The sequence below is a fragment of the Sinocyclocheilus grahami genome, unplaced genomic scaffold (genome assembly GCF_001515645.1).
Source record: "Sinocyclocheilus grahami isolate Dianchi unplaced genomic scaffold, SAMN03320097.WGS_v1.1 scaffold283.1, whole genome shotgun sequence".
In the NCBI taxonomy this organism is placed as follows: Eukaryota; Metazoa; Chordata; class Actinopteri; order Cypriniformes; family Cyprinidae; genus Sinocyclocheilus; species Sinocyclocheilus grahami.
This window is the reverse complement of record NW_015505462.1, coordinates 848,846-875,189: the sequence shown is the minus strand read 5'-3', so window position 1 is coordinate 875,189 and position 26,344 is coordinate 848,846. Positions and strand designations below refer to the sequence as shown.

General features: G+C 37.1%; 1 protein-coding gene across 2 annotated transcripts in view; it reads left to right on the top strand.

Annotated features, from left to right (window-relative positions):
* The window catches only part of klf12b (Kruppel like factor 12b), a 66,967-nt gene that overhangs the window by 33,849 nt on the left and 6,774 nt on the right, over positions 1–26,344 (top strand). Inside the window, exons 2-4 of one of the 2 annotated variants that reach the window (XM_016292258.1) lie at positions 8,608–8,690; positions 13,860–14,361; positions 19,927–20,062. In XM_016292258.1, the coding sequence (XP_016147744.1) occupies positions 8,625–8,690; positions 13,860–14,361; positions 19,927–20,062 (704 nt within the window). In that variant the 5' untranslated portion in view covers positions 8,608–8,624. The remainder of the gene's footprint in view (positions 1–8,607; positions 8,691–13,859; positions 14,362–19,926; positions 20,063–26,344) is intronic. The other variant, XM_016292259.1, reaches the window with a different exon arrangement.

Sequence of the window (26,344 nt, the reverse complement as noted above, 5' to 3'; positions counted from 1 at the left end):
CGACTGGGCATGGGAGGGCCAGCCAATCCCCTCCCCTGGCTCCCCCATCCTCAGCCGGAATCAGATCCCAGGCGGACCCCCTCCCTGTTGCCCTGTTTCCAGTTGAATTGCCCTCATTCTTCTCAGGGAGCCTCTTGGGGGACGGCTCCAGCCGTGCATGGCAATGAGATGCCTGAGCACTCAGCCACTGCACCACCCATGCTCATAACACTCACACCTGGGATCACCATTTCATTTCAGCATCCCGGTGAAATTGAAAGGTGATCTCTCTCTCTCACTCCATTGTTCTCTTTCCATTTCTTCAGGTCTTTAAAGTGATAGTTGCCCAAAAATGAAAATTCTGTCATCAATTACTCACCCTTGTGTCATTCCAAACCTGTATTGCTTTCCTGCTTCTGTGGAACACAAAAGAAGATATTTAGAAAAATGTTTCAATGGGTTTGTTGACAATACAATGAAAGTCAATGGGGTCCAAACTATTTTTTATTTATTGTATGGATAACAAATGAAACATCCTTTAAAATAAGAATGTCTTTCCAAACCGGTATGACTTTCTTTCTTCTGGGGAACACAAAATAAGTTTTTATTTATTGCATGGATAAAAACAGTTGAAGCATTCTTCAAAATATCTTCTTTTGTGTTCCCCAGTAGAGGGAAATGCATACAGATCTCTTGTTCTGTGTATTTGATCAAATTGAAGGCAGTCCATGGCAAACAAATGGTATAACTAAACTTAAGATTATTCATTATTCATAAACAATATCATTACATCTAAGTCTTAATGTGAAATTTCCTTTGTTAGGGTCTTCAGGGTAATACACTGACAGTATACTTGATTAGATAAATCACACCGATTTGACGTGGAACATTTGCGCTGTTTGGAGGAAAATGGATCTAGAATTAGTCATCGTTACTCTTGCCCCTCGTATCACCTTGGCACTGTTAACTACAGTTGGCGATGCAACATCCTCCATCACAACCCCTTGATTAAGTGTTAATCAATTGGAGCTAAGATAGACAAATTGTGCCTAAATGTTAACCTCATGGTGCTGTACTCAAATATGCTAATAATCTGTTCATTTGATGGTTAATGAAACAACTGAGACCTTGCTCGTGGTATTGATTTCCCATTTGGAGCTCTCTTAAGGGACAAGGTTAGTTAGGCAAGAGGTTGGTTCATTTATCTGATCTAATGATCAATGTCTCAGAGTGATATGCTTACACAATACACATGAGCATGATGACAGCTCCTTGGACACAAAAAGTCTCTTGAACAGCGAGTGCCCTGGTCAACTGGGAAACCTCGCATGTCAATCCAGAAGGACAATAACCCTCTGAGCGCCAGCTTGAGTTGCCATGGCAACATTATCTCAGCCTACCACTACCTGAAGCCATTGGACATCCTGATCACAATATCAATCCAGTGAACAAGGATTAGCTTGGAAGCACGCTTTGTCAATGACGAACGTTGGGTTAAAATTCACACAGAAATGATATTTTGCTTTTAACTTCACATAAATAAGACTCCTTTCTAAGAAAAGCCAGAACGCTTGTTAAATACAGTGTAACTGCTAATGACTAACATGCATACTTACAGACATAAATAAAGTCTCATATGCTCATCAAGGCTGCATTTATTTGATCTGAAATACAGTAAAAAGAGTAATATTGTGCAATATTATTATAATTTAAAATAACGTTTTTCAATTTTAATGCATTTTAAAATGAAATGTATTCCTGTGATGGCAAAGCGGAATTTTCAGCAGTCATTACTGCAGTCTTCAGTGTCACACAATGATTCAGAAATCATTGATATGCTGCTTTGATAATAATAAAAATGTTTCTTAAGCACCAGTGTTAAATGTTTCTTAAGCACCAGTGTTAAAAACAGTAGCGCATTTTTTCAGGATTCTTTGATAAAAAGAAAGGTCAAAAGAACAGTGCTTATTTGAAATAGAAATCTTTTGTAACATGATACATTTCTTAACTGTCAATTTTGATCAATTTAATGCCTTCTAGGGCTGTCAAAATGGCTGAAAAACTAAATTCGAATTTTGTACTTAAATATGATCTATATTTGAATTGAAAAGGCAGAATTTCAGTTAGGGGTGAAAAAAACTTTTGGCTTCTCTCCTGAGGCCACAAGAGGGCGCATCAAACAAAATATTATGCACGTTTCTTCAAAGCATAATAAAATAACACGACTATCTTTGAAAAAAGTGCATAATGTTTAAAATAATGTTTATAAACCTTATATAATTAAAGTTGCTTAAACAATTAGAAACAAAACAGAATCATTCATGTATGTATAGTTTAATACAAAGGACCGAAAACCAATCACAAAGAGTACTTTATTCATGTAAAAACATGAGATGCAGTGGGATGGGGAAAAACCGCCATAAAGTCTTGAGACATGTTTTTAAAAAGTTGAACTTATATTAATTTTCCATAGCTTTCTAAACATGCCGCTCTCTTGTGCGAGATGCGAATGCAATGGTGATAGATGTCCCTCTAGAAAATGTGATAAATATGCATTCTGTGTGAATGGTTTGGTTTCGGTTTTGACGAAAACATCATCTCCGCATTGATGTTCTTTTTTCCCCACAATATTTTGAATGAACAACGTAACAGCTCCGCATCTAGTGTGTTCAACTGGATAGACTAACAAAAACATTAAAATGCAATGACCCTTACATAGTCGTCGCATTTCGTGCGCCACTGATAAGGCTGTCTGATGCACACCTAAAATTCAAATGCAATGTTTTTGCATTCGAATGTGGATTTTTATTTTAAACTTGATGAATATTCGAAATTCTATTTTTGTTTTGACAGCCCTAATGCCTTCTTGCTGAATAAATATATTAACTTATTTCTGTTTCAAAATTAAATTCTTACTGACCCAAAACTTTTCAACAGTAGTGTATGTAAAAACGTTTTTGATATGTTCAGATGTTTAAAAATGTTTCTTAAGCACCAGTGTTAAAAACAGTTGCGCATTTTTTCAGGATTCTTTGATAAAAAGAAAGGTCAAAAGAACAGTGCTTATTTGAAATAGAAATCTTTTGTAACATGATACATTTCTTAACTGTCAATTTTGATCAATTTAATGCCTTCTAGGGCTGTCAAAATGGCTGAAAAACTAAATTCGAATTTTGTACTTAAATATGATCTATATTTGAATTGAAAAGGCAGAATTTCAGTTAGGGGTGAAAAAAACTTTTGGCTTCTCTCCTGAGGCCACAAGAGGGCGCATCAAACAAAATATTATGCACGTTTCTTCAAAGCATAATAAAATAACACGACTATCTTTGAAAAAAGTGCATAATGTTTAAAATAATGTTTATAAACCTTATATAATTAAAGTTGCTTAAACAATTAGAAACAAAACAGAATCATTCATGTATGTATAGTTTAATACAAAGGACCGAAAACCAATCACAAAGAGTACTTTATTCATGTAAAAACATGAGATGCAGTGGGATGGGGAAAAACCGCCATAAAGTCTTGAGACATGTTTTTAAAAAGTTGAACTTATATTAATTTTCCATAGCTTTCTAAACATGCCGCTCTCTTGTGCGAGATGCGAATGCAATGGTGATAGATGTCCCTCTAGAAAATGTGATAAATATGCATTCTGTGTGAATGGTTTGGTTTCGGTTTTGACGAAAACATCATCTCCGCATTGATGTTCTTTTTTCCCCACAATATTTTGAATGAACAACGTAACAGCTCCGCATCTAGTGTGTTCAACTGGATAGACTAACAAAAACATTAAAATGCAATGACCCTTACATAGTCGTCGCATTTCGTGCGCCACTGATAAGGCTGTCTGATGCACACCTAAAATTCAAATGCAATGTTTTTGCATTCGAATGTGGATTTTTATTTTAAACTTGATGAATATTCGAAATTCTATTTTTGTTTTGACAGCCCTAATGCCTTCTTGCTGAATAAATATATTAACTTATTTCTGTTTCAAAATTAAATTCTTACTGACCCAAAACTTTTCAACAGTAGTGTATGTAAAAACGTTTTTGATATGTTCAGATGTTTAATTGCTATATATTTTTCAAAATGTTGGAAAATAGTTTGATCTGTTTACTGTTTGACACAGGGTTTTGTCATTTTGCATGTTATTTTTCTCAGTAAAAATATACAATTTTATAAAAAAATGTATAAATGAAGACAAAAATTATTAAACACGACATGCAAAATATTAGCTTTTTTTTTGGCAAAGCACAATCACTACCAAAACAATAGCTATGTGAAAGTGAACACTGCCTGTAAAAACATGAAAATATTGGTTCATCTGGTGGACTGTAGTGTTCTCTCATGTTCACCAGAATGGGTTCAGCCCAAGTGCTGAGTCGAGAACTGGGCCTCATTTCCTGCCGCCCATGCCAGGAGTGAAGTGTAATAGAGATGTTTAAAGCGTATCTGCTTTGCTTGCATTCTATCATGTGCTGCTGCTAAAATAATAAGTGCACGGGTTACTTCGGGACACATCCCTCTGAGCAACAATCGCATTGTTGTGATTGGCTGTTTCGTAAGGTTCCCTTTTCTAAGAGTTGTAACAACTCCGAAAACCACACTGACCGTGTTTGCAACACTTGTATGTGGATCGTAGGAGCATCTGTCACATCTAAGTAAGTCATTTTGACAGGCAGAGATTTATGCTCACTCTTTTCTATCCTCAAGACAAGTCATCTATCTGTTTGTTTGTGTGCGAGCTTGTCCCTTCCGACAGGCGAAACCCAAACAAACATGAGGAAACATGAATATTGCATTTCCCAAGATGCTCATGCGTCTATTAATGTGCCTTTATGGTGTTAAACATGGTAAATTGAGTAGACGGTGGAGAGAAACTGTCTCGGTGGGAGTGCTGGAGCATCTCATCTCCCCATCATGCAGTGCTCCAAGAGCCATATTAACTTGTAATCAGATTCCACCAGTTCACTAAAGCTGTCCTTGTGCATCCCTTGGATGTTGAGGGAGATGGCCACTTTTTCATGTGTGAGAGAGTCTGGTAGAGCAATGCCCACTGTAAAGCACAGGGCTGTAACAAGGCTGGAGTCTTTGTTCCAAGGCTCAGACGCCGGAGGGGAGTTTGCACAAAGACATGGATTCTGTTAGAAAGTCTTGTCGTTTGTGTGAATATACAAGAAGAGAAATGTCAGGAGACTGTGATAGCAGTTTGCGTGCACGTATGTAGATGTTTTGTATGAGTGAGTGCACGTGTTTGCTAGCACTAGCTCTATACAGACATGCAGCTGGTCGTCTAGGTGATGCGACATGTTCTTTCCTATCTACAGGCCCCCTTTACACCTGGCATTAATGAGTTTCCGGTGAACGGATCACTGAAAACACTTTCAAAGGTGGTCAAGGATGGATTTTGACAAGATTTAGGACATACATCCTATTAATTATTCAAATATTTTAGGAATTGGCATATTAATAACCAATAAAGTTGTTAATGATGTTGTTTTTTTCTGCAGCAAGACCGTATTTATACTATATTTTTTATCATTTAAGTATATTATACAGGATGTGCTGTGTAACTGAGCTCTATATGCTTTATATTTTCCTCTATTCTTTTTTTTCCTGCATAAAAACACCAGACAGAGGGACTTCTGAAAATTTGCCTTTTGGCTAATTTGGGTACATTTGCATTTACTTTAATGTTTTTTAATGTACAATGTCTCTTTTTAAATAAATAAATAAATGACTGAATCAATCAATCAGTCTTTCGTATCCACATTCAGCTACTCAAGTAAACTGTCTTGAGGTTACTTTGAATATAATTCTATATCATGTTGAGTTGTGCAAGCAATGCTTTTACAATGTCTAAAAAGACAATTAACACTGACAACTGATTTTCGTAGCATTATCCAATTATTTATTTACTTATTTAGCTGGATTAGACTCATTTTATCTTTTTAAAGGGAGCCATTTGCATTTACTTTAATGTTTTTTAATGTACAATGTCTCTTTTTAAATAAATAAATAAATGACTGAATCAATCAATCAGTCTTTCGTATCCACATTCAGCTACTCAAGTAAACTGTCTTGAGGTTACTTTGAATATAATTCTATATCATGTTGAGTTGTGCAAGCAATGCTTTTACAATGTCTAAAAAGACAATTAACACTGACAACTGATTTTCTTAGCATTATCCAATTATTTATTTACTTATTTAGCTGGATTAGACTCATTTTATCTTTTTAAAGGGAGCTTTTTTTTTTCTTCCATTATAATCCCTATATTGTAGCTGCAGTCCGTAACCTTTTTTTGGTTAAAAATGATCCAAAATCAATTTTTAAGCAAGTACATAACCAGCCAATGTTCAAAACTATCTCCTTACCTTAGCCAAATTCACAATGGTAAGCTTGTAATAATGTTTTCTAATTTGAGTGGTACTGATAGGTTTCCGCAGGAAATACGAGTTTGCCACCGTTTGACTTTGCGTCATTGTCACGTCTGTATACATAAAGAAGGAGTCCCGGCTATTAGGCTATGTCGCATGTGAGGATACTGCAGGTGACAGATCATATATAGCCTTTTCTCACAGCAGCTGGAATAATTAAACTTATTTTGATTATTTTAATCCAGAAAGGTCCAAACTACAATCATCAGTGACAACTGGAGATTCACCTATTGTCAAAAGCAAAAGACATTTTAAGCTATCGTTTGATTTAATCACCATTGGTAGTGCGATTTATTGTAATGCTTTTTTTTTTCTCAGTTGGTCAGAACAAAAGTGGCAGACATGTTACTTTCTTGTTCAAATTAAATTTTCCGGTGAAAATTCTTATTTGGTCATACTTCCAATACGTAGAATCTGTGATTCCGAAGTACAGTATCCACACCGGTGTGGTGACTGACAGCCACACATACTCCTCAAAACATTACATTCATCCGCGCTGAGGAGCCATGCCGATGCGCAACTCATGTAAAGATGATAATTCCACAAATAACTGCAATTGCAGGTTTCAAACAGAGATGGCGACAAAGAGGCAAAACTTACGGACACGTAAATGCTGATTGGTTGCACGACTAAGTGCAATCAAAAATGTTTCAAGCTATTCAGTAGAGCTTTCCTTTTATTGCTATTAGCAGTTCTGGGTGGTTTGACCAAAAATCTGTATCACTGTTTTTTTTTTTTTTTTTAGGATTCTGACGGTTCCAAAATTTATCACGGTTTTTCCCTGACTGTGCCTTTGTACGAATCAGAATACACGAAACAGTTGCAGAACCACTGCATTTTAATCACAATCCAAACAAACATGCTAATTTTTTTTAATGTAAAATAGATTGTATAATTTCAAAATTTGAAGCAATAACAGAATTGTCTGACCTTAGCTTTTTGAAATTATGCTACTTAAAACATATCTGCATGAAACAAAAACAGCAGATGGGCTGAATAAGACGTAAATTCACTCTCTGACAGCAGGTGACACTTATGGAACAGCAGCGATACAGCGTTTCCTGGTTATCGCTGTAAACACAGCAGCATTGCACTTTTATAAACTACATACATATGCAATATATATGGAGGTAAGATAAAAAGAAAATACCATCTAAACTTTTCTGAAGACAGCCAGTTCTCCAGAGATATATTCACATAAACCCCCACCCCCAATTCAGGATTTAGTTTTTTTTAATATATTCCCATAAACCCCCCCCCCCAATTCAGGGTTTTTTTTTTTTTTTTTTTTTTTTTCAATATTTTGCGCGAGGTGAAGTGAGTTTGCTCTGCCTGCAGCATCTTCAGCTTCTCTGGTTTCTGTTAACTATTATTTACAGTTGGTTTATTTGTTCAGTTAAAGAATTTGTTGTATGTTATTAATAGTTCTCCAAACGTTAGTCAGAACAAGTGTATGCAGTTAACAGGGATCCCCTCTTAATTCATGAGACTGTACATGTTGCTCAGCCACTTGTACTGGTATGCAGGTTTTTAAAAAATGTATACCGTGTGTGTAGTTGGTACATCACCAATAACTGGTTTATCACCCAGCACTAGTAGCTATTAGCTTGCTAACTGAAGGCTAATAAAATCACAAAAGTTATATGTTTAATTTTACCATTTTAGCTTCAGATATATGTGATATGTAACTTAAAAATCATCAATGAACATTTTGATTGATTGTTGTTTTGGTTTATTTTTAACCAGGCACAGAATAGAGTAACCATAACATGTTGCCTCAGCTGATGGAGTGACTTTGGGATTCAAGGGGGATAGAATTATCTGTGTTTATTCATATAAAACCATACTTCCTACTGTATTTATCCTGTATTCTCTCAGCATTGACATGATTCAGTATTATGGCTTTCTTACTATGCTACATTCTGTGTCACTCACTCTTCACAACCATTTAGGTGTAAAATACCAGCCAACATACAGCCCAGATGCGTTTGTTTACCCTCGGCCATAAACCTGAACTGTTTACTAACTGCATACCTTGATGGCATCATTGCCTGTTGCATTGTAGCCTGTGCTATTGTTCGGAGCTTGCTAGGTCTGATTCAGTCACGGAAAAGGTGAGAGGAGTCACACGCAGCAGCTTTCTCATGCCTTTCTCTTTTTCTCTCTCTCTCTCGGCTCGCAGACGCCATCAATAACAGGATGTTAATGCTAGACGGAATGCCTGCAGTCCGAGTCAAAGCAGAACCTCTGGAATCTGAGAGAGGGGTAAGAGAACAATTGTTTTTCATACAATTTTTGTCCTAACCTCCAATCTACACTCCCATACCACCCTCTACTTCTTTCACCCCTCACACGCCCACCCCCTCACTGAGATACACCTAATTACTCCCAGGCGCTTGTGTGTGTGTGTGTGTGGAGCAGCCCTGATGTGGAGAGCCCCAGCTGGAGCAGGAATGCTTCCAGGGCTTATAGTCAGGGCCAATGCAGCCAGGGCAGCCATTTTGGCAGGGCTCAAGCACAGATGCAGAGACACTGCTGTGGGGAGTCATTCTCTTTTTTGTCATTAATTCTTCATATGCTGCTTACCTAAGTGCACTTGTACTGTACATGATCATCCAGGCTCTCTTCCAGGCATTATCGGAGTATGTATAAACTATATATCAGGGGTTTTCAAACTGGGGTCCAGGGGCCCGCAAGAGAGAAACAGCCCTAAAATATACATTACATAAAATACATTAATCTTAAATATCTTTAAAAAAAATCTTGCTGACATACTTCACAGATTTCCTACACTCACAGAAAATAAGGTACAAAAACTGCTATTGGGGCGGTACCCTTTTAATTAATATGTAGCATTTAGGTACTAATATGCACTCTTTAGGGGTAAATATGTTACAAAGGTGTACCTTTTCAAAATGCACTGCTCCAGTGACCGCTTTTGTACAATTTTCTTCAGAGCATGTAGGACAACTGCAGATCATTTCAGAAATAATTTTATGAGAAATAATTTTTCAGAAAGATATTTTTTGTATTGTATATTTTAGGGCTGTCAATTAAAATACTTTATTTACTGACTTTGACATTGTTACTTTTTAATTCTATAATTTGGCATATATGAAGTTTGAGTTCGGGGTCAGTAATATTTTTTTATTATAAATTATAAGTAGCCTATTTATTATTTAAATACATTTATTCATCAAGGTTGCATTCAATTGATCAAAAGTGACAGTAAATACATTTTGTTACAAACATTTATAATTTAAAGAATGGTTTCAGACTGATTTCTGAAGTATCATGTGACACTGAAGACTGAAGTAATGGCTGCTGAAAATTCAGCTTTGCCATCACCGGAATAAATTACATTTTAAAATATATTAAAATAGAAAAGAGTTATTTAGAATTGTAATAATATTTCACAATATTGCATTTTTTACTGTATTTTTGACACAATAAAACATCTTTCAAAAACATAAAAAATTTACCAAACTTTTGAACAGTAGTGCATCTTAGAAAAAAAAAACCCTTATAGATTTAGTTTTTATTTGTTAGTGTTAAAAGCTAAGGCTGTCAATATAATAAAATAATCATGATTAATCTAAGCAACATTTATATTTTAGAAAGGGGCCCCTCACAAGGGAACTTGACCATGACCATGGTCCTTGGCATCAAAAAGTTTGAAAACATTATCATTAAGCTTTTAACTCAGCAATGTATAGCTTGACATATAAAGTTGGTTCTGTGCCAAGTACATGAATACATTTGTCAAACCCAATTCATAATTAATAGAGTAATTCAGTCATTCATTGTGATGCACTCTTCAGTGAACTGCTCCACATTATTTGCTCAATTAAAGAAAAGCACAAATGCAGGTATGGACTATTTTCTTGGAGAGAGAACTTGTGAATAGTTGCGTCTGAGAGCCAACGACGTACCCTTGTTGTGTTCTACTTCACAAGCCAGCATAGCAACACCTTGTGCTTCACAAGCCAGCATAGCAACGCCCGGAAGTGTGCAACCTACACAATGGCTCTTTGAAGTGCATCTCATCGAACAAACATGGACATGGTCATCGTTCTGGTGGCCACTTGCCAAGACCTTGCTCAGAATTGTTTGCCCCAGTTAATGTCCTCACCAGCTAGACCGATATCTCACGCAGGATCCCTGAATAAAGTGAAAGTCATCAATAAAGAGCCAAGGTGGAATTTACAGAGGAGAGAGCTATTAAGGTTTGAAAACATTTCTACAGAAAGTGACATTCAAACAAGAACAGGAATCTGCTTGCAAAACAACTATCACCTCATAGCCTTTGATTTACACTTTATTCCATATGAAAGGAGGTCATGTGTGCTACAGTACACCATAGTTCACAGTTTCACTTTGCTACAGTTTACAATTTCATCTGATTTTTTTTTCCTTTACACATTTTATCGTGAAACACTGTATGATGCATACAGCCTAATGGATCAGCCAGTAGGCGAGTTTCCAATACCCTTCAAAAAAATGCGCAAATTGAAATTGTGAATTGAAAATACGCCTAATGGAAATGCCGTCATTTCGCAATACTTTTTTATCGACATTTATAAAATATCGCCAAAGTTTTGCGCAAATCTGTAATGGAAACACACCTACACTCTTAAAAATAAAAGTGCTTCAAAAGGTTCTTCAAGCGATGCCATAGAAGAACCATTTTTGGTTCCACAAAGAACCATTCAGTCAAAGGTTCTTTAAAGAATCATCTCTTTCTTACCTTTTTGTAATCTGAAGAACCTTCTTTCGCCACAAAGAACCATTTGTCAAACAGAAAGGTTCTTCAGATGTTAAAGGTCAAAGGTAAAAGTCTTTATGGAACCATTTAGACAAAAATGTTCTTCTATGGCATCGTGAAGCACCTTTATTTTTAAGAGTGTAGTGATACCATCTGAATAATCATGAGCACCTCATGAGTGCAGTTCTTGTTTATCTGCCGTTTTTATCTTCAAGTGCTTCGAACCTGCCTTGGAGCAAAATAAAAACACAGTGAAACTAAATTCAGAGCTCTACAAGGCCAAACTGACTACAGTGTAATGAGATGAGATCTATTTGAGAAGGAGGTTTGTCTCAGAGGGGATGCAAAGACCTGAGGCTACAGTGGCCGCAGGCACATATCCGCACAATGTCCTATATACACACACAAACAAAATAACGTATGCCGTGTAAAGCCTCTTAAGCATACCCTGAAGGGTACATCACAGAATTCAATAGAACTAGAGCGAGAGTTCACTACAGACAAACACTCTACGGAGTTATTTTTTCAGCAGGAATCATGGCGATTGCATTACTGCTCCAAGGTGGTGTTCTGAAGGAAATGACCAGAAACATTTTGTCCCTTTTGCTAGGAACAAAAAGGATCTCTTAGGTATTACAGAGGCAGGTTTTTTCAATTAGATAGCGAGTCTGATGATGCTGATTGGTCATTAGCGGCACCTCCCTTCCTCTTTCATACAACCCTCATTAGTAGGTTGCTGATTGCATGCTATGCTAATAGAAATTCACTCACTGGGTTTGATTACCACCCTGTCTGTGCAGCTGTGCAGCATTTTTCAAGACTAAAATACAAAAATTCACAAAAAATCTACCTTATAATAAAACATTATAATTTATAAAGTACATTGTACAAATTACATGTCCTACATTTCCTATGAAATAAAGAATCGAAGTAGAAAAATCAACATTTCAACCGAAGGGTTATTATTTGATTTGCGACCAAGTTAATGGATAATAAAATGACGTGATATGTATAATCTGAATCAACAGATATATAACATTTTCTGAAAAACGTTCATGTCTGTTGTGTTTTTTAATTGTTAACCCATGTTTTATTTTTTTGTTTAATAACGTCTTGCCAGTTTGTTTGTTTTAGAATATTTTTATTAATTAATTTATTTTAGAATTTTTATTGTTAAAATGCTTCAAATGCAGTGAAGTTGGGGGAAAGGGTTAATGGGGTTTGGTATAAAAAATTATTGTTAAAGCAGCATGTTTTCAAATGCAAAATGTTAATATTTTAACTGGCCCACAAGAGAGAAATGAGATATTTACAGACCCTATAATCACATGATAGCTCCACCAGTCAATGGGGCAGTTGTGGCCTAATGGTTAGAGAGTCGGACTTGTAACTCTAAGGATTCAAGTCTCGGTATTGGCAGGGATTGTAGGTGGAGGGAGTGAATGTACAACGCTCTCTTCCACCCTCAATACCATGACTGAGGTGAGACCCTTGAGCAAGGCACCGTACCCCCAACTGCTCCCCGGGTGCCACAGCAAAAATGGCTGCCCACTGCTCCGGGTGTGTGTTCACGGTGTGTGTGTGTGTGTGTTTGTTCACTATTCACTGCTGTGTGTGTGCACTTGAATGTGTTAAATGTCACACTTTGCAGAAAGGGGTCTCTTTGTTCTAAAAATGCTGCTCCTTTCCCTGCCGAATCAAATCAGTATTGTAAGCCTGACCTTGAGGTCATGTGTCCTGACCTGTGAGCTGTGACAGTGCACTCTGAACCCTGAATGACCCAACCTGGGGTTTTATGGGTCATGTCAGCATATTTAATTGCTTGACATTTGTTTGTTTTTGGATTCAAATGCAGTTATATTGTACCGCATATTGCTGATTCACAGGTCGGTAAGGCTCAGAGTGACTCCACGTGTCCAGAGTAAAAATAGTATGAGCTCGGTGTGGATTTGCTACAGGCCCACTCAAGTCTGCATAAAGAAAAGTGAGTCTATAAACAAAGTCGAGACGTGATTCTGCAGCAAACCATTTATCACATCTGCCGTCGCAATTTGAGAACTTTTTCCCTCGGTTTAATGAGCTGCTCTGTCATGATTATCCGCCTGCTCAGGAGCGATCATTTCACCGTATGCGCTTGCTGCAGAGAGGAACGCTCTGTCTGCTAGCACTTTATTTACGCTGTTTTCTTGGGCAGACACCCATGTGAAGTTGACAGATCCGGTCTCCATGATGATGTTCTTTTAGACGTGAAAGCTACATTTTGTCCGTGTTCCAGACTACGACAAAACCAATATATTGACAACAGTTGCGAAGACGTGATGTTTTATTTGCGAACAAATTACTAGTTTGAATCTTTTTTGATTGAGTTGGTCAAGAAGATTAACAAAACAGTCTGCTAACTTGGTTTGAATATGAATCACTCGGTCAGTGAATCATTCAGGGCCATTACAGAGTTTAAAACGGACTCCCTCACTGAGCCTTGAATCATTTTGCTGTCAGACTTGTGTTACTTAAGGATAAACATTACAAAACGTTTTTTCCCCCTTAAATTTTAAATTATATAAAGAAGAAAAAATTATTTTGTATCTTTGATATATGTATACCCTTTTCATTACTCAACATTTCCATCAGAAATTTCTTTAACAAAATATAGTCTTTGTTCCTTACAGTCACCCAAAGTGCACGGCTATCCTGATATGGAGGCTGTGCCGCTCCTGCTCAGCAAAGTGAAGGCAGAACCTCCAGAAGACCTGCTCTCATCCGAGCAGTTTCAGACCCAGACAGAGCCCGTGGACCTGTCCATCAACAAGACACGGACGTCATCTCCTTCATCCAACAGCTCACCCATTACCTCAGCCTTCTCTCCATCTTCCTCTTCATCATCGTCATCCTCACCTTCCGTCATCACCTCAGTCTCCTCGGGAATGCCCTCCATTTTGACACCCGGGCCCTTGGTGGGCTCTTCTCATGGAGTTAGAGGCCAGCAATTTTTGCACATCATCCACCCCGTCCCCCCTTCCAGCCCCAGTAAACTTCCCAGCCAGGTGCACCGTATCCCTGTGGTGGTGCAGTCACTGCCCCTCATGTACACCACAGCCGTACGCTCCCCTTCAACCCTCAACTCCACCATCATGTTACCTCTCCTGGACGAGGCCAAGTACCATGGCAAAGGTGAGGACCACTTTCTGGATTGTTCAATAATTCCTGTTGGTAAATTTTTTTTTTACTTACTGTAGTTACAGTGGGTTGACACCTTGATACACTGCATGTTTTTCTTACTCAGTATTTTTGATCTTGTTTCCCAGTACAAATATCTAAACATTCTTAAAACAATATATATTTACTTGAGAAGCAAAATTAACATGAAGTCAAAGATGACAGATGAACATTGACATTAAGAAAAAACTCCTTGAGTTTATGCTTAAATTAGGTGAGAAAAATAAACTTACTCAAAGGGAAAACTAGATTGTTTTTCTTACCCCATTGGAAGCAATTTTTCTTGTTTAAAGCAAAAACTCACTTCATTGATAAATTTTCAGAAAATATGACTTAATTTATTTAAGCCATTTTGCTTTTCAAGTAAATGCATATAGATATTTGTATTGAAAAACAAGACAAAAATTACTCCGTAAGAAAATGATTTTTTTGCAGTATAAAAATGTCGGAGGTTTGCATGTGGGAATAACTTGACAGTTTGAGAATTACTTACTTGATCACCGGTGTGCCCCTGAGTGAAGCACTTAGCATCAGCCTGCCCCAAGGGGAATGTTGAAATCTTATGAAATTGTGATCACAGGGGAAAATATATCAACTGGAATGGGGAAAAATGTAAGCTGATTAAAAGCATGTTTCCTTCACATTTGTTTTAGGGAAAGACTAGCTTCAGTCAACTGCATCTCGCTGTCCTTTTTTTCACAGAAAAGCACCATAGTACTCATAATGATATGCAAATATGGGGCTGTTTGTCCTCGGCTGCCTGTGTACTTCCTACTGTTAGGGAGTATGTGCTGGGTGACAGGCCTTACATACTGTCTGCTTTTGAAGTGGTGGGCATATAAAGTAAAAGATTAATTTCAAGTCAGGTAAGCAGGGTGGGAAATTAACTCTTGCCTCCAGCATTTGGGCAGTGGTCAGTAATTTTGATTTATGTACCAGCCAATGTGGTGTTGTTTGTTGATTTTAAAATCTGGCAAAGTGCATGTCATTGATATATATCTATATATTCAGATATTCGTAGCACTTCGTATTGTCACACTTGCATTATTTTATCTCACGTTGCAGTGTATAGCGTAAATGAATATTAACAGTATTTCACAAGTGGACCAAAATGAAATGAAAGGAAAAATAAAAACACCAAAAGAATGGAAAAGTTAATTTTCACTCTGTTCTTTGTTCGTTTTATATTGGAAATATCAGAATTATTTTCAAGAGAACTTAGATGTGAAAACAGATTATAGCTATGTTTTTTTCTTTAAATATAAAGTTAGTGTATGTAAGAAGACAACAGTGTCAGTGATTAGCTTAAGATCAAATAAAAAGCAAGTGATTTATGAAGAAAAATAAATGTTAAATATCATAAGTTCATATTAAATTCAATTCACTTCTATGTATTTAGGATACATAATGTGTTAGCTCTGAAAATAAAGTCTTTTCACTTCAAAAATGTTTTAAAATGTAATTTCCACCACATAACACTATTTAAACACAATACATCATTGGAGATGTGGTGGAAATATTCATGACTTTCAGGAAACAAAAATGACAGAATGACAGAATTATTCTAAAATGCATGTATGTCTGGTGATGGACATTGTTAGCAGACAAATTAAATTAACTAGTGAGAGTGTGAAATGTTTGTTATTTTCCAAAGGGCTAAAAGTGCCCATAGTTGAAGAAACACCCATATATTGTGAGTTGTATACGTTCATACTGAAAAAAGTTGCTTGTAAAAAAACCTAAGAGGATGATAAAACAGTCATTGTCTGGTGGGCAAGAAATTAAACTTGCCAACCTAAAACTACTGTAAAGCCCATAGTTCAACAAACAGAATATTGTTTACTGAGATGAAAGTGGTTTCTGCAAACATAGGACCTGCGTAGTTATCTCACATCCAAGGTCATGCAGACAGGTCTCTGCCCCTACCACATGCCCTAATCAGAAGCACTCATCTTGCATGGTGCCTTCCCAAACTCTCGAGACCTCACCGACGGTACTTTGGGACTGCTGTTTAGGGTTGGTTTCCTGTAGGGCGAGTTTTAATACTCTGGCACTAAGCCATGATGCTCTGGGTGTTGCTGTCAAATGGTGTTCGGTCCGAGCAGAGGGCACAAGGGAGCTGTTTGTTGCTCAACCTCTTGTTTATCTGGGAAGGGTGTCTGTCCCAAATGGTTGGGCAGGGCTGGGCATCCTGCTAGAAGAAGGATTTAAATACTGGGTGTCTAGCTCAGCTTCAAGGGAAGAAAGAGAGGAAAAACAAGGTTTGCATAATGGGGTGGGGTGGATATTGAAGATGGGTGGCACCGCAAGCAGTCAGGCACATAGCAACATGGACTCCACCCAGAGTTCTCTGGAGCAGCACAGAGGAAATGGGGTCAGACCTGGGCGGGGTCAACATGGTAGCAGAAGATGATATGCTTACATGATTGTGACTGACAGTAACATTACCACTATTCAGAGACATGAGTATGAACCTTATGTTCTGAAGTGCACCGATCGGCAATGCTTACAAGTAAATGTTCACAAATAAATGTTTTCGTCATGGCTAGTGACAGCTGGAAACACAATGGACAGCGCACACTTTCACTTGCACACACATACTCGTGTACAGGTTGCCAGGGGGAGGTGGGGAGGGGAGGGGGTGTGCCCTTCTCCACAGCTCTATCTCCGGCTGAGTTACCATGGAAACAGTCTATGGCTGGAAACAACAGGAGAAAGAAATCATGGGGTTTGCTTCACCACCTCTCATGAACTCCGCTTTTGTCATTGCCTTTATATGGACATTTTTAAGGAATATCCAGGCAAGCTATGTACTGTAGGTAAAGTGAATGGATTATGGTGGAAACAGTCCACAGAGACAGGGCATATTATTCACGGTAGCTGTCTACAGTATCCATACTATAGAGTATATTCAAAATTAATGTTATTTTTTTTAAAACAGATTTGGTCTAACATAATTTATTTAAAGTATATAGCACATTAAAATGTGCTGCACAGTTCAGCAAAGAAAGTTATTCAGATAGATATAAAAAAAATAACAAAATTTTAATGTAAAAAAAAAACTAAAATTATAAAATTTTAATAATAATATGCAAATTAGAAGTTATAAAAAGCATTTATTGCACTAAAAATAATCAGGGATCAACAGTATACAAGTATGATTTTAAATCTGTTTGAACATTGATCTAGTACCACAATAATGCAGGCAATGTGGAATATAGTGTTGTGATGTGAATGGCTTTATATTATTCCATATACAGAGGTAGCAAAGCTTCTGCTATAACTGATTTGTGTCTAGCCTGAGTAGACAGAATGGAGGAGGAGAGAGAAGAGCTCCAGGCTCTTGTAATGTGTTCAATTAATCTTTCATTGAAATCCTCCATCAGTTGTGCTGAGCGTTTGTGGCAGTCTAAAGTGGATGTTTAAACTACCCTTGGAAAGGCATTTAATAAGTTTTGTGCTCAATTTGATCATGACTAACAGTAAAAATCAATAGGTATAAAGTTAGGACAGTGCATGTGACGTTAACTTAATTCGTGACTAGTGGGTTCTCCTCAAAAATGGTGTGCTGGTCCGTTCTTATAGCATTGCTGATTAGATCTACGGATGTACGTACACTGCCGTTCAAATGTTTGGGCTGGTAAAATTTTTTATGCTCACCATTCCTGCATTTTTTAAATTAAAAACACAGTAATAACATTAATTTGTGAAATATTGTTACAATTTAAAATAACTTTTTTTTCTATTTTGAGATATTTTAAAATGTAATTTATTCCTGTGATGGGGAAAAAAGCTGACTTTTCATCAAGTATTACTCCAGTCTTCGATATCACATGATCCTTCAGAGATTATAGTGTATATATGTACTTGTATTTTTTAAACATTAATTGTATCAGCATGTAGTCTGGTTTGCTGAAGTCCATTGTTTGAAGGAGCAGCTCACAAAAACTTGCTCTGATGGAAGGAAATTTGTGGAATTTGGGTATGGGTCATGATTTATTGTGTATTTTGTATTTTGTCTGTAATCAATGACACTATAGAACCACTGACAATTGACAGACCTAAATGTATATGCACCTGATATCATATAGCTGACATCTTAGGTGTTCTTATCATTCATACAGAAATTCATAAATTGGCAGCATAACTATGTCCAACACCCTAGAAACAAAGGGCGAGTGGCAGCATAGCTCTGTTGCCTTTAGATGCTCTCTGGGCATCTGATCGCCTGTGCTGGTGACATACCCGCAGGACACACTGCCCAGGGCTGATTGGGAGACAGCACGGACACCTCTGATCCGGGATCGGGTCTGACAGACTGCTGAGAGAGCAGCGAATTAGACCCACATAATATTAACAAAGCTTGGAGTCAGGGAGAATGCTGCTCTCGTTCTGTGGGGAATGAGATCCAGTAATCAGAGATGGGTGTTTTGTGACTGCCGGTCTAAAACACTGACATATACAGGTGTGTATGAATTCAAAACCTGTATTTGATGACAAACTCACAAACAAGCACTCACCTGAAATGATTATTACATTGTAACCAGGTGCAACATAATAAAGCAACACTATTTTTACATTTCCATTTATACATTTGGCAGATGCTTCTATTTAAGGTTTACTTTTTTATCACCTCGTAGTTTATATTTTTAAGGATTTTAATTAATTTTTAACTACTTTTTCCTGTTTCTTCCATGTTAATCTGCCCTTTTGGGATTCTGTCACTTCACACCAGTGTTGCTACTAGTGTGTTAACTAAAACTAAAACTATTAAAAATAATTTATGATAACTTAAAGAAAACCAGAAATATAATGAAAAATAAATATTAGATGAGAACTTAAACTTTAAAAAACTTATTTCATTTACTTGCTAAGGCAACATTTCGAATTTTCATTTAATTTGAAGAACTAAAAAAAAACGAATAAAAATGACAAAACTTAAAAGATAAAATAATTAATAGTATTTATTGTCTTAATAGTATATGCTAAATTACCGTGGCTGGAAATCCTGATGTATTGTGTCTGGTTAATACCAATATGTTTTAATATTATAATATTTAATATTGTATTTGTTGAATATTATATTTGTTCCCTTTTGGCCCTGTAGACATTTATATAATAAACTGCAGTGTCATTTCCACCATCTTAAAATAGTGTACTGTGTTTATCAGCATTCTGTGATAGAAATGACATGTTTTATTGGGAATTATTAATTTTTGGGCATTTGAAATGTAGCAGATATAAATAATGAAGGCATGATAATGTTTCTAAGACAATTAATGTGACCTTAATATAATAAACAGAAAAAAAACTGAAATCTGTTCATTTTAATAAAAATCAGCCCTTGGGACATTAAGGTGCCAAAAGTTGAAGAAACACCTTGAACTGCTGTGCTATTTTCTGCTCGGTGTCATGCAGCATATTGTAAGCTTCTGAATGGGCCTGAGAATAGCCTCGGGCGGTACGTGTATTACAGTCATGTAACTAACCTCCTCCTCTGTTGTCCTCCCCCTGCGGCAGTACAAACAGACCCCAATGGCCTGTCGCCAAGACAAATCAAAAGTGACAGTGATGATGACGACCTGCCAAACGTGACCTTGGACAGTGTTAATGAAACAGGATCCACGGCGCTGTCTATAGCACGAGCAGTCCAGGAGTGAGTATTCTCTAAAGACACACTCTCACAAACACACCAGCATACACTGGAAATCAAGCTTCAGCATATGCACACTGACTGTCTTCAACTAAATGTGTATTGTACATAGTGCTAACAATGTAGATTCATTTTGTATGTTTGAAGATTCTGCTTTTTAGTTTGATTCAATTCTGTTGTTTTAGCATAGTTTAACGATTTGGTGTTTTGTGAATCCATAGTTCCAGCAAACATTCGCAAACAGCATTCCAAAGTTGTGTAGCTGTAGAACAACAGCTCTTGACCTGTGGTTATAATCATAGTTTCTTGTTAGTATGACATATGGACTTAAATAGATCATACACTTAAGCAAATTAAGCAAGCTGACATGTAGTGCAATCTATATCTTTCATTCCATATACTGTATATACAAATTTCATTCTGTGACTTTTAGTTTGTTAAGAGAATTAAAGTGCCGTTTTTGAAAAGTGCACATATGCGTGTGGGAACCTTGGAGTGAGATAAGGAAACCTGCAAAATAAAGGAGAAGAAAAATAGTGAATCAGTCCTCAGATGCTGTGTTTATTTACAGCAATGATCTGCAATTCATTTGATCTCAAACTGATTAAGTTATCACTCCACCACCTGCTTGACATAATAAATTACAGTTCTAACCAACGTGGTTTGAACAATGAATGTGCAAGAAAATTCCTACGGTTTCTGGAAACAGTCGTGACTAGCTAGTTCCTTTTGCCAACAATGCATCATTACATTGATGTTCAGGAAACAAACTACACACTGACTTACTTTCTTCTGTGGAACACAAAAGGAAGATATTTTGTCTGTGAAATGAAAGTCAATGGGGTCCAATCAGGGTTGTTTTGGACCCCATTGACTTTCATTGTATGGACAAAAACAGTTGAAACACTCTTCAGAGTATATTACATAGAATAAAAGAAGTCACGCAGGTTTGAATTGACAAGGAGGTGTATAAATGATCACAGAATGATAACATTTCGGAGAACTACCCCTTTAATGGATTAAAGAGTTGGAAATGAACACCTATCACAAGACTTTTGCAAACAGTGAAGCGATTCTTTGTAGGCCATTCTTTGTAATACCGGCTCTTTGGTAACATTAGCTGTCACCTCCCATTCTTAGCGGCACAACTCCATGTGTCTTCACTCAGATGAGGTAGTCATCTCATTAAATACAGTGACATGATCAAAGCCAGAAGACTCTCAAGCCCCGCAGGCTGTAAAAACAGCCTAGGACTTCTCCCAAAGAGTTTTCCATGAGCCAACCCCCCTACCAGCACCCTGCCGTCCAGCCTGTTATTTAGGCAAATGGTTTGGAAAGTATTCCAGGATTCCTCCGTATGTCAAAGCTTTGCATTGACACCGTGTAAATGTTTCCCTTTGCTCTGAGTGTGCTGTGGACAAACGCTACTAGGACTTTGCCCCCCAGTGCAGCAGAATGCCAAACGCAGTTTAACCAGATTTACAGGAATGGTGTTATTGGGAGAGCTGCTGCTTTTGCCTGTTTACAGAGAGAGAGAGAAAAGGAGAAAGAGGGCATGTGTGCAGCTGTGTTCATTCTAGCATGTGAAATAAGATAACATTGTGGGCAGCGTTGCCACAAGAATAACACTGATAGCACGGCAGACTCAATGGACGAGAACAAATAAGCATTTATCACATCAAAGAAGTGTTTGATGAAGAATATTGTCATTTAATTGGGTCAGTGTTTTTGCACAATAATCGAACCAGAAAATTACAAATGCTAGGCAATAAAATGCAGACTACAATGAGATTGGAGCATCTAACAGTAGGAATGATGCTTTGTCTTGTGGGGCAAATTTGTGGATGCAGAGTTTGGCTTGGCTGGCACCGTGAGGCCCCGCGAGACTAAAATAACCCCCTCGGCTCACAGACCTGTCAGAGGCCAGTCATAGCCGACCCAAAATGACTCAGTCTCCACTATAAGACCGTCCTCACTACCAGACAAGCCAATTTGGGAGAGAGTGAACTGTCAGCTCTTCACTTAATTTAAATATCCATGCAGCTAAAGAAGCCCTGTATCACACAACACGGCACTTTGAGCGAGAGGCCAGATGACGTTATGTGCTGATACCTGCCTTTAAGTTCCTTTCGATTTAATAATCCATATTGCATACCCTTTATTATAATGTAGTTATTTCTAAAATCACTGAAGCATCAGAATTGATTTATTTATTTGACATTGACAAAAGTGTGAATTATTTGTGGCATTTGCTATTTATATTTAATATGAGTAAAATATTAATATTTGTAATATTTACAATACATAATTGTATATAATATATTGTTAATACTTTATATTATAAAATTGTGATTTATTTATAAAATATTATTTATATTTAATATAAAACTAATATTGTTATAATAACATTAATCATTTACTATATAGTACTTATTTATATAATATTTTTTAATTCTCTCTGTATATATTTTAATATTTATGTGTAGTTTTATATATTATAATATATATTTATTTTTACAGTACCTAGAGTAGACCTACAGTAGTACAGTAATCTAATCATATCTCTCCCTGCCTCCTTGGTTCTTTTCTGTCATTCCTCTCTGCAGTCTGGACGAGATGCAGATCTTGTTGTGACATGTTTAGGGGAGTGTATCAGAGAACACCCTGAGCCCTGAGCAGAAAGCTTACTTTGCTGGTCACTCTGAAGGGAGAGCACAGACAAAAAGACCAAGAGCTCAATTCAGTCTGATATGATTAAATATTTCAGAGCCATTTTTCAACATACAGAAAAACTCATACTCCCCTCCACACAGAAACACAACGACAAAAGCACAAAGCCAGGATGGCAGGGTTATGCAGGGTTCACACAAGAGCTGTTTTAAAGGTCTAGCCATCATCTGGGTGGCAGAGCTCGGCACTGTTCTACAGTAGGTGATGTTACTTTTTGACAAGGAATAAAAACGGACATGGTTGAATCAGTGGTGTGACCCACCAAAAGGCTTTGATTTAAGTAAACTTTAAAGTAAAAGTGGGGAGAAAAAAGTGCCAGTGGAGTATGAACTAAAAGTAGCATAGTGTCCTCTTTGTGCTGGGGGAAGTGAGGGTTGAGCTGGGCAAAATCAGGTTCCATCCAACCAGGGGATCATTCCAGTACCAGCCTACACTCTTAAAAATAAAGGTGCTTCACGATGCCATAGAAGAACTTTTTTGTCTAAATGGTTCCATAAAGAACCTTCAACATCAGAAGAACCCTTCTGTTTCACAAAAGGTTCTTTGTGGCTAAAGAAGGTTCTTCAGATTATAAAAAGCTAAGTAAGAGATGGTTCTTTAAAGAACCTTTGACTGAATGGTTCTTTGTGGAACCAAAAATGGTTCTTCTATGGCATTGCTTGAAGAACCTTTTGAAGCACCTTTATTTTTAAGAGTGTAGTGTTGTTGCACCACACCTGAATCTAGAGGACACCTGGTGCCTGTGGACAATGGTGTAGTGAAGGACATGTGTGAGTCAGGATGTTTATGACATTATAGATTATATATTATAAATCTACCGATAATGGATTTAGCTGGTATTGATATCAAATGTGGGCCAATTTGAATACTGAATCTAATCCATGTAGTTTTTGCCCCAAAATCCCAATTATAGCCAGTAAAATCAATCAATCAATCAATAAAATTATATACATATACACTAGCGTTCAAAAGTTTGGGTTTAGTAAGATTTTTTTGGGGGGGGTGTACATTTCCTTTATTAAGCAAGGATGCATTAAATCCATTAAAAATCACAGTGCTTTCTATTCATCAAATAAACCTGGAAAAATGTATCATGGTTTCCAAAAATAGCAAGCAGCACAACTGTTTTCATCATTGATTATAATAAAAAAAAAAGTTTTGAGCATATGATCTGCATATTAGAATAAATTCTAAAGGTTTATTTGACTCTGAAGACTGGAGTAATGGCTGCTAAAAATTCAGCTTTGCATCACAGGAATAAATTACATTTGAAAATATCTTCAAATAGTAAAGTTAGTATTTCACAATATTACTGTTTTTACTATATTTTTGTGAAAAAAAAGCAGCCTTGGGAGCATATGAGACTACTTTCAAAAACATTGATATATATTAGGTTCTCTCACCTGTTTGTGAGCTGTAAATATTTGGTATGCATAGTACTTTTTCTAGTATTTCTTAAAGCTGCAGTCCGTAACTTTTGGTTAAAAATGATCCGAAATCAATATTTGAGCAAGTACATAACCAGCCAGTGTTCAAAACTATTTTCATACTTTAGCTGATTCACAACGGTCAGCTTATAATAATGTTTTCTAATTTGAGGGGTACGGGTAGGTTTTTGCGGGAAACATCATGTCCTCCTGTTTTTTAACCCTAATAAAAGTTATAGGAGCATTAAATAGTTAATAAAGACACTTCATTCTAATGCTCATTATATTAGCGTTAGCCGCGCTTATGCTAACGATTAACTACTCTAATAACAGCGATGTTCATTTCAATCCGACATTCAAATTAAAATATTGAATAATATTCATAACAGAAGCAGTGTTTTCCACAGACTTGCACTCTATTTGTGGCGGCATATATATGCAAATTTATTCTCTGCCAGCAGGAGGCGCTTGTAGAGCGGGAGAGATCGAGGTTTCCCCAGTAACGGCTGTAATCAAATAAGAGCTGCGCTCACAAACGCTGCTCAGGCATTACAGGCAAGATGAAATGAAAATGACATCCATAATTTTCTGAAGACAGTCGGTTTCCTTCAGAAATACAGTGATATAAAAACACCTGCACCGGGTTTCGACTTTTGACACGTGCAGTGCTCATGTTTATTAAACAAAGTCAAAGCCTTTTGGAAAATCAATTTGTGGCGGTGAGTTTTGATATTGTGGCGGGCGCAACAAATAAATCAATGTATGGGAAACACTGAGAAGATCTAAATATTAAAAATTTAAATGAAACTTACCTGCTTGAACTCTTTAATTTGATCCGGGTGTCTGTCTTTAAAGTGTTTTGTTAGTTTGATGTGTTTCCTCCTTTTTGAGGTCGCCATGTCTCAGTGCTTTTATGAAGAGAGTGCATCTGCGCACCTTTCGGTTGACCGGGTACTCGGTACCACTGATAACTTTAAAAAACCTTTCATTTTTTTAGTACTGACTTGGTACCGAAGTACCGGGTCTTTTGACAACACTAGATATGAGCTAACCGATCTTTAGATTAAATCACCATTGGTAGTGTGATTTATTGTAATGCTTTTTTCCTCAGTTGGTTAGACTTGTTACTTACTTGTTCAGATGACAATATACGGTGAAAATTATTATTTGGGTCATATTCCAAGACGTAGGCTAGAATCTGCGATTGCGAAGTACAGTAAATATCCACACCGGTGCGGTGACTGACTGCCACACATTCACCTCAAAACATTAGATTCATCAGCGCTGGAGCCGCGCCAGCGCACAACCCACGCAAGCTAGATAATTCTGCACACAGCTGCAATTGCAGGTTTTCAAACAGAGATGGCGACAAAGAGGCAAAACTGGCAGACTGCAGCTTTAAGCCTACATTTCAATAACTGTGTATATATATATATATATATATATATATATACACAGTTATTGAAATGTAGGCTTAAAGCTGCAGTCTGCCAGTTTTGCCTCTTTGTCGCCATCTCTGTTTGAAAACCTGCAATTGCAGCTGTGTGCAGAATTATCTAGCTTGCGTGGGTTGTGCGCTGGCGCGGCTCCAGCGCTGATGAATCTAATGTTTTGAGGTGAATGTGTGGCAGTCAGTCACCGCACCGGTGTGGATATTTACTGTACTTCGCAATCGCAGATTCTAGCCTACGTCTTGGAATATGACCCAAATAATAATTTTCACCGTATATTGTCATCTGAACAAGTAAGTAACAAGTCTAACCAACTGAGGAAAAAAGCATTACAATAAATCACACTACCAATGGTGATTTAATCTAAAGATCGGTTAGCTCATATCTAGTGTTGTCAAAAGACCCGGTACTTCGGTACCAAGTCAGTACTAAAAAAATGAAAGGTTTTTTAAAGTTATCAGTGGTACCGAGTACCCGGTCAACCGAAAGGTGCGCAGATGCACTCTCTTCATAAAAGCACTGAGACATGGCGACCTCAAAAAGGAGGAAACACATCAAACTAACAAAACACTTTAAAGACAGACACCCGGATCAAATTAAAGAGTTCAAGCAGGTAAGTTTCATTTAAATTTTTAATATTTAGATCTTCTCAGTGTTTCCCATACATTGATTTATTT